The sequence below is a fragment of the Labeo rohita genome, chromosome 22 (assembly GCF_022985175.1).
Source record: "Labeo rohita strain BAU-BD-2019 chromosome 22, IGBB_LRoh.1.0, whole genome shotgun sequence".
Classification (NCBI taxonomy): Eukaryota; Metazoa; Chordata; class Actinopteri; order Cypriniformes; family Cyprinidae; genus Labeo; species Labeo rohita.
This window is the reverse complement of record NC_066890.1, coordinates 37895692-37905043: the sequence shown is the minus strand read 5'-3', so window position 1 is coordinate 37905043 and position 9352 is coordinate 37895692. Positions and strand designations below refer to the sequence as shown.

At 40.4% G+C, this 9352-nt stretch overlaps 1 protein-coding gene across 1 annotated transcript; it reads right to left on the bottom strand.

Moving 5' to 3' along the window:
- Nucleotides 1-229: 229 nt before the first annotated feature.
- On the bottom strand, nt 230-9116 carry LOC127153395 (protein shisa-5-like). Its single transcript, XM_051094453.1, is given in 5 exon segments — nt 230-393; nt 473-617; nt 620-666; nt 1287-1405; nt 9025-9116. Coding segments are annotated over 5 exon segments (567 nt in total).
- Between the last annotated feature and the right edge of the window lie 236 nt (nt 9117-9352).

Below are 9352 nucleotides of genomic sequence, written 5' to 3'. Positions count from 1 at the left end.
CCCATTACCTGACAAAGAAGGTCCATCCTCAGGGGAATCTTCCAGGCAGGGGCTGTCATGAAAAACATGGTCCAGGTGGGCCAGTAGGGCGCAACCAACAATTTTTTCAGTGTGTCACAGAGCAAAAACTGAACTAAAACTAAACTGAATTAGGCAGATTTTTACTGCCTCGTGAAAATGCGCCAACCTCCACAATCCAGCAATGACTGATTTGACAAACGGTTGCGGTTTAGTAACTGGTGTTTGGTGGCTGCACTTTGGCGGGGTTGTTGGCCGGCTGACTCGATGTCTCTGAATGCATATAAGCTACACCTGGCTGGGCAGGTGGTTGCATGGGGTACATGGCCTGGCCTCCATGATATGCACTCTGACTAGTGGGATATTCAGGCTTCGCTGGAAACAGGGTGCGGAAAAAAGTTACTTTCGCAGAAAAAAATTACTACTACATGATTGTAGTACTAGGTGTTCTTACGGGCCATTTGATATGAGGGTGGGGGTCCTGGTGCATATTGCTGTCCCTGATATGGTCCCATCTGCATTGGCTGACCACCGCAACCCGGTTGAGTCGGCACTGGTTGGTATTGTGTGTACTGGATCCCCTGCATTGCAGGCTGCTGCTGAATGTTTGCATATTCATGACTGTGGTTACTTGTGGTCCTACGACAGCTGAGAGATAAACAAGACAGAAATCAATGTATAATTCAGTTTTATTACCCCCTAAATAACATATAATCTCCAATAATGGAACTGTTCACAAAAAAATAAAATAAAATTGGCTAAACGTTTACTTGCAGATGGGTTTGTTTTTTCATCAGAGCAGATTTGGAGAAATTTTATATTACATGACTTGCTTACCAATGGATCCTCTGTAGTGAATGGGTGCCGTTAGAATGAGGGTCCAAACAGCTGCTAAACACAAAACAATAATCCACAAGTAATCCACACCACTCCAATCAATCAATTAACCTCTAGCGAAGTGTAAAACTGTGCGTTTGAAACAAATCCATCATTAAGATGATTTTGACTTTAAACTTTCGCTTCTGGACAAAATAATCTTTAATAACGATGGATTTGTTTCTTACAAACACAGCCTTTTGCCTCACAAGATGTTAACTGATGAATTGGAGTGTTTTTATGACTCTCATTCTGACCGCACCGACTGTTGGTGAGCAATTTGAGTAAAGCTAAATTTCATCAAATCTGTTCCCATGAAGAACCAAACTCATCTACATCTTGAACAGCCTGAGGTTTTTGGTAAATTTTTCCTTTAACACTAAAACACTTACGTCTGGGTTGTCTACACATTTTATAGATATAGCAGCAGGGGCAGCAGCAGCAGATGATGAACACAATGATGAAGATCACAACCCCCACTAGTGCCATGCCAATAGCAGCACCACTGTCGCTGACACATAAAAACATGAAGCAACATGCATTAGAAACACTCTTTAGCATCTTCTAGTGTATTTAATCTATAAAATCTTATTTATATATGGTGTGTTGACTTTTTGAATTATTAAGAATTTACATATTCATATAAGAAGTTATGCATTATGAATTGATTATAAAATATTTCATGAATTATTCTTTACATCATTATTAATTAATAATAATGATTAATAATGTACTCAGTCCTTCTGTGATTTTAACACAGACATTGTATGCTGTCGCAGTCTCTAACTTAGCTCAGACACATATATAGATGTTTATGGAACAAAAAGTACTAAATGATGCGTCAAGTGTCAAGATCTCATGGCACCCTCATCTAAATTTATTTAAGGAATGGATGTCCAGCACCAGAGGTGTCAAACCACAGTATGCCGTCATATTTATTTTTGTTACTCATTTGCATTTCTGAAAACATCTGAATAAATTTGTAACTTCTGCACCCCACCCATCTGACGTGGATTCGATTTTGCACCAATATATTAAAATGATATAGCTATTATTCATTAATTTGATGAAACCACACTGGTTTAATGAAAACACACTGGTTAGCCTGCTTTGTGCTTGGATTATACAAAAATATAGCCTACAATATCAACGCAGGATTCAAACCAGGCCCCTAATTGCAATAGCAACTTTCCTACTAAAAAAATGGAAAACATTTGTTTGTATCCACCTGTGTCTGAGTGTTTTTCAAATCATTGTTTGCTTTGTAAAGTTGCAAACCAATCAGGAAAGTTAAATATTTGCCTTATGCACTTCATATGTGTATATTATTCTTCTATTACATTATTTAGATATTCATACTAGCATTTAATGCCACAGTTTAATTAATGAATTAATTTATCAGAGACTACTCTGATAAATCATGATCACTACTGTCAACTGTTGAATGAATGAGTGTCACGTCCCGCTTGTTTACTTCGAACCGGAAGATGCTCCCACTTTTGACGCAAGGCCTCATGGGGTGTAGGAAACTTGTGGAGAAATTATTGTTTCTCATTGGTCATGCCCTATCTTGTCTAGTCCATAATGTTGACTTTCTCAGAAATGTAGAAGTTGCATCATACTACTTCCCTCTTGCCTTGTCTTTAAATTGACGTGAACGCCACAGCTGTTTAAATCAGGGGTGCCCAACCCTGCTCCTGGAGATCTACCTTCCTGCAGAGTTTAGTTCCAACCCTGATCAGTGAGCACTTCTCCTTTGCCGAGATAATCCATCCACCTCACAGGTGTGGCATATCAAGATGTTGATTAGACAGCATGATTATTACACAGGTGTGCCTTAGGCTGGCCACAATAAAAGGCCACTCTAAAATGTGCAGTTTTATCACACAGCACAATGCCACAGATGTTGCGTGCATTTGGCAGGTTGGAATGTTCACCAGAGCTGTTGCCCGTGAATTGAATGTTCATTTCCCTACAATAAGCCGTCTCCAAAGGCGTTTCAGAGAATTTGGCAGTACATCCAACCGGCCCCACAACCGCAGACCACATGTAACCACACCAGCCCAGGACTGCGTAACCAAAGAATTTCTGCACAAACTGTCAGAAACCGTCTCAGGGAAGCTCATCTGCATGCTCGTCGTCCTCATCGGAGTCTCGACCTGACTGCGGTTCGTTGTCGTAACCAACTTGAGTGGGCAAATGCTCACATTTGATGGCGTCTGGCACTTTGTAGAGGTGTTCTCCTCACGGATGAATCACGGTTTTCAGTGTACAGGGCAGATGGCAGACAGCGTGTATGACGTCGTGTGGGTGAGTGGTTTGCTGATGTTAATGTTGTGGATCGAGTGGCCCATGGTGGCGGTGGTATGGGCAATGGATGGTATGGACAGGCGTATGTTAAAGACAACGAACACAGGTGCATTTTATTGATGGCATTTTGAATGCACCGAGATACCGTGACGAGATCCTGAGGCCCGTTGTTGTACCATTCATCCACGACCATCACCTCATGTTGCAGCATGATAATGCACGGCCCCATATTGCAAGGATCTGTACACAATTCCTGGAAGCTGAAAACATCCCAGTTCTTGCATGGCCAGCATACTCACTGGACATGTCACCCATTGAGCATGTTTGGGATGCTCTGGATCGGTGCTCACTAACACTGATTTAGACAGATTTGTGAACAGGAGTTTACAAGAGAATTTGAGAGAAACAGGCCTTTTGTGTACATAGAAAATGTCTTAGATCTTTGATGCTCACCAAAAATGGGGGCAAAAACAAAAGTGTTGCATTTATAATTTTGGTCAGTGTACATATTATTATTATTATTATTATTATTATAGGATAACTTCAAATAGGACTTGCAGTGACCTTGAAATTTAGCAGTGACCTTGAAATTAAGGAAATTACAGGTTGTTGAAAACAAAGGACTGTTTTCACACATAGAAATGATACAATATTTTTTGACCATTTAACAAAGATGTTTATTGACCATTAAACAAAAGGCCATACAATAAAAGTAATGTTGGTTAAAATGAAGAGAAACAAACAGTAGGTCATGACTGTATAAAAATTGTTTACAAAGTTTACAAAGCAAGTATAAACTTATCATGTCAAATACACTTTTATTCTCAACACAATCTTATTGGAGTCTGTAGTAGTCGCGCCATTTTCAAAGGCAAAGAAGCATAGAAATGCGTAATTCTCCACAATCCTTTTTTAGGTAGTTAACTGGTCTTTGGTGATTCCACATAAGCGGGGTTGTACAGGGTTGTACAGGTGTTGTAGAGGGTACATGATCTGACCACCGTCATATGCAGCCTGACTGAAGGGAGCAAGAAACTGACCTGCTGGAAAATGAAAACCAGCAAACAACTTTATTTAGTTGTTCAGTAGTTAAAGATTTTATTATTTTTAATAAGTTTAGTAAATGTATTTTTATTTAGTAATTTTATTTTCAGTTGTCTGCGCTAGTTGCACCATTGCAAAATCATTCTTCCTGCCCACTGTCACCACAGTGACTACTGAGCTGGGCGGTAGCCAATGACTTCCAAAAACTACACTATGGAAGTCAAAAGCTATAGTCTACTTTCTTGGTTACATCATCCTTCAAAATGTAAGCTTTTGTGCTTGTGGCTGAATAAATAATCACAGAATTTTCATTTTTGAGTGAACTATCCCATTAAGTATATTGAATTTGTCGCAACTTGAACTTTTTGTCACAGACTTAAAACAGTAAGTGCCAGATTCAGTACCGTTTCTAGGCATAGGCGAACTAGGCGGTCGACCAACTGGAGCGGCGCCAATGAGCGCACGTACTGGCACTACATTTTAGCAGGCTTGAGATAAAGAGTGGCACGGTCAGCCTGAAATATGATTGCTGCCTCCACTGGATCCCCTAACATCATTGGGCTAGGCTATTGTCAATTGGACGATGCTTGTATGCCATTGGGTCAGAGCGCTGTCAATTGTCGCCTGATTGTTGCATACAAAGTTTGCATTTAGAGCGCCAAACTGCACCATTTGATCAATGGGCTCTATCAGTGCTTTGGCAATATATATACATATATAATATTCCCAGATAAAAATATTGGTATAGTAAAATTCGCTAATTCACGACATCAATCCATCATTTTATTTAACCGCTTTGTCGAATTTAAAGCATACTTACGGAAGTGTCAAGATGCTGAATCAGTTCATTCACTTCTAACAGCACTTAAAAGCATGGGCGTCGGAACCATTGAAAGCGGGTGGGACAGGACCCACCCACTTTTGCAGACCAATGATATCGGACCCACCCACTTTTACCGTCTCTAATTCGGCGAATATGTCTGCGCACTTTTTAGAGCGCCATCAGTCAAATCCATTCCACATGACGAATGCGCTAATAGATTAAGCTCTATGCTCACGCGTATGAACAGGCAGCATCAGGGGTGGAGGAGTGGACGGAGCGGGAGCGGGCGCGGGCGCATCAGGCGCAATCATCAAACATATGTCAAAGGAAGCAGGCGCCACGGTCCTGATCGCATCATTGTCTATACTGGATGTGTTTAGGGAATATTCGCGCCTGCTGCACTCCTGTAACACAGCGAAGTAATCAAAGCATCTGAGCGTATCTGCTGCTCAGATACACCTAAGCCTACCCGATACTTTGTTCAAACTTTTCGATTATTTCCTTCATTTTTATTTTTATTGAAAACAAATGCCTTTCCGATGTAAAATGAGATGTGAAAAAGCAAAAGGCCGATTTCGCCAATAGGCGGACGCGAACTCGGGTCGTTGAGTCTAAAAAACACTAGATATTCGCTTTACAGCTGTACGCCACTAGAAAAGCATCCTAAAAGCCGTCTTTTGTAGTGTTGTCACGTTACTGCCAATATGCATAATAAAAGGCACCATAGTACAGAAACTGGCATGTATTCCAGTACATTTTTTTTTCCAGTAAACATTTATTTTGAACAGCGTCATACTGTACTCATAGAGGGCAGAGCGTCGCGTTATTTAGTTCACAAATCAATGAGTATAGCAAAAGAAGTAGCTACATTCTGATTACTTTTTATGCCACTGATCAGGCTTTTATATTTCTTGTATATTTTTAGATTTGTTTGGGGTAACAAAAGTTTTTTATTAGTTTGACTAAAATAATAATGCAATACGTGCAAATCAATGTTTTAAACATTAACAACAACAAAACAATTAAACAAAAAACAGAAAAAGACAAAAAGTAGCCACTGATAATATCTAATGTATCTAAACGCAAATGTAATAAAATTAATGTATGTGTGCTGAAAATTTCTTGGCTACTAGAGATTGTTACATAGGGCTATACACGCATCTAGTGGCTACACAATGGTATTACAGATAATAAATTGTGCAAATTTTTATCTTAGCAGTTAGCAGTCAGTTTAGAAATAAAGCATTCAGATTTCTGGAACTCACAATGTGTTGAATCTCCACAAATTAGTGTTGTTACTATGACAACCAATTTAAATGTGATAAGAAACTGGTGTCAAATTAGCCAGCCTGGTCTCATTGTTCATACGTAGGTATTTACGCGTAACGTTTGGAGGCACAAAACGTACATTTTTGTACGTTTTTATTGATGCTAAAACGTACAATTTTAAACGTTTAAAACGTACAAATCGCTACGTAATTTTAGTTAAAAAACGTAAAATATTTACGTATCTTTTATTTCATTCGTATCAATGCCTTTTTGTTATTTTACTAATAAGCGATTTAGATTTTTAGCCCTCTTAACCTACCCCCAAACCTAAACATACCCATTTTATTGCGAATATAAAAGATATAAAATGTAACTGGCCAAAATATGCAAGGAAATTACAATTTTAGTAACAATACAGCATTAAAATATTTTTATAGTCACTAATCCCACTCCTACCTCTAACCTAACGTTAATCATAACTCTCTCTGTACAAAAACATGGCAGACACAAAAGTGCAATCACATTCATTTATTGCAAAAACGTACAGCAGTACCAAAAGTAATCCAAATGACAATGCGTTGCAGCCGCAGTCCTCTCTGGCGGAATACAGTTGGTTTGTTTGAGGTGCAGAGCAAAATTTAAATAGTTAATCAGTGAAAATATCATCCAAATTATTATCCTGATCCACTCCGTGAAGAAGGCGCCCGCGCATCTTTCAAACACTTCCCACCAGAAACACAGCATGTCGCAATCTGTGACGAATGCAGGCGACAGCCAATGAGCGTTCGATTTTCCTGCCGTAAAACCTGTCGGTTCTTGATGCGGCAGTATTTGAATTTGTAAAATGCACTTCAGCGCGGGTTTATTTGCTGTTGTTACTGGACTCACTGCTCGGATGGAGATGAAGGTCGCCGGATAAAGTCTTGATTTTGGGTCTGTTCCTCGCACTCGTATAGATTCTGAAGATCTGGATTATAGCGCACGAATAAAATTGTTTCATTTTGTAATTATGATGCGTGTTCGGTGTATTTTATGGTTCTATTTTTAGTCACAGCATGTCGGAGAAAACGTCTTTTGTGTCCCACCACAGCAAACTAGGTAAATATTACAACGATTGCAGAAATGTTATTTATTTTAAAGGGTCTTGTTTAACATTATGTATACCTATCCTTGGAAACGAACTGGCAGCAGAAATCACACAGAACGGAATGAAATGTTATAATTTCATATTAAATAAACTATTTAAGTATTTAAAAGTGCAACTGAAAACATAAGGCCATTGGTATGACAACTAAAAACAACAATAATAATGAAATTAATGCAGCGATTTCAATATTCATATGTTTTAGGTGTCCTCAATACGTCAGTTTTGTACGTTTAAATGCTAAAAATACGTAAGTATTTGTACGTTTAGATGCTGAAAATACGTCAGTATTGTACGTTTTATTGGCTGTAAAAACGTAAGTAAATATACATTTTTGTCATTTTACGTAAAATACATACGAATTATCATGAGATCACGTTGGCATATCAGTAGCCAGGTTTCCATCAGTGTGCCTTTGTGCCTTCGTGTTTCACGATTTTTTTTTTTTGTTTTGTTAATTCATTTTTTATTTAGAAAAATATATTTCGCATATAAGCCTATTTATTTCTTTCATATATAGCTCATGGGGTCTTACTTGGGAGCCCAATTACCTCTGAGCTTAAGAGGAAAAGGCCATTGGCGAGTGGAATTTGAATACCAAGCCACTCCCCCGTACATACGGGTATATAAGATGGCGGCGTGCATCCACTCATTCAGGTTTGTGCTGAGGAGCCGAGAAGCATCCCAGCATTTCAGTGTAGTCCAGGATTGTGACACGAGGGACGTAACGTCTCCGTTCCCTCCTTTAGGGAACAAGGGTTACGAGAGTAACCTAGACATTCCCCCTCAGTCATGACGTCATGGGGTCCCTCTGGAAAACGCTACAAGCCTCAACTGTGTTACTAAGGACAAATGAGGACTGAGGACTGTGTAACTGAGGACAAGTTCTCACAAGCAAGCGTGTCAGAACAAATGGACTGAATACATAACCTGCCCAATGCCCTAAGAGCCAAACTAAAAGGGGGCCTACCAGGAGTGCCAGATTTTTTGAAGTGAATCGTTGGGGGGCAGAGCACAACGACAGGATGCAAGTCATGTGGATTAGAAAACTTTATTTATGTTATTATTATTTTTTTGAGTAAAAATGTGGACAAGGCTACTGAGACATAATGCCACGTCTGGAGGGGGTGAAGGAAACCACTTACCAGCACAGTAGCAAACTACTCCGCCTAGTTCGAACTGGAGTGCACGGAGGTCCCAGAGTTCACCATGGGGAACCACTGTGAAAAAGCACACGGATCCGTAATGGAATGGTGCAACAAGCCAACACCGAGCCATTCTCCCGCAAAGGACAAACTCAAGGCATGATTCGTTGACTGAGAATGCATGCAGGTCCCCCACCCTCTTGATGGAAGTGAGCGCAATCAGTAGCGAAGTCTTAAGCGACAGGTATTTCAGCTCAACTGAATTAAGCATCTCAAAGGGATTTCTTTGAAGTTGTATTTCAGCTGTGTGCCAGCGCGTCCGTGCTGAGGGGAGCCTCAGTCAGGGAGTAAAACAGCTGGCAGTGGGAAGATTTTGGAGAAGCGAACAGGTCTACCTGAGCTTTCCGGAATCGACTCCAAATGAGCTGGACCGCCTGGGGATAGAGTCTCCATTCTCCGGGGAGGGTGAGCTGTCGTGAGAGTGCATCGGCTGCACGATTCAGCTCTCTCGGAATATGAACGGCACGCAGCGATTTGAGCCATGTCTGACTCTAAAGGAGGAAATGGCGGGCAAGTTGCGACATGTGACGAGAACACAATCCGCCTTGGCGATTGATGTAAGCGACCATCGCTATGTTGTTTCCCCTGCAGCATCGGTTGACACCGGCGAAGGGCGAGAAACACTGCCAGGAACTAGAGGCAATTGATGTGCCACTGCAGTCG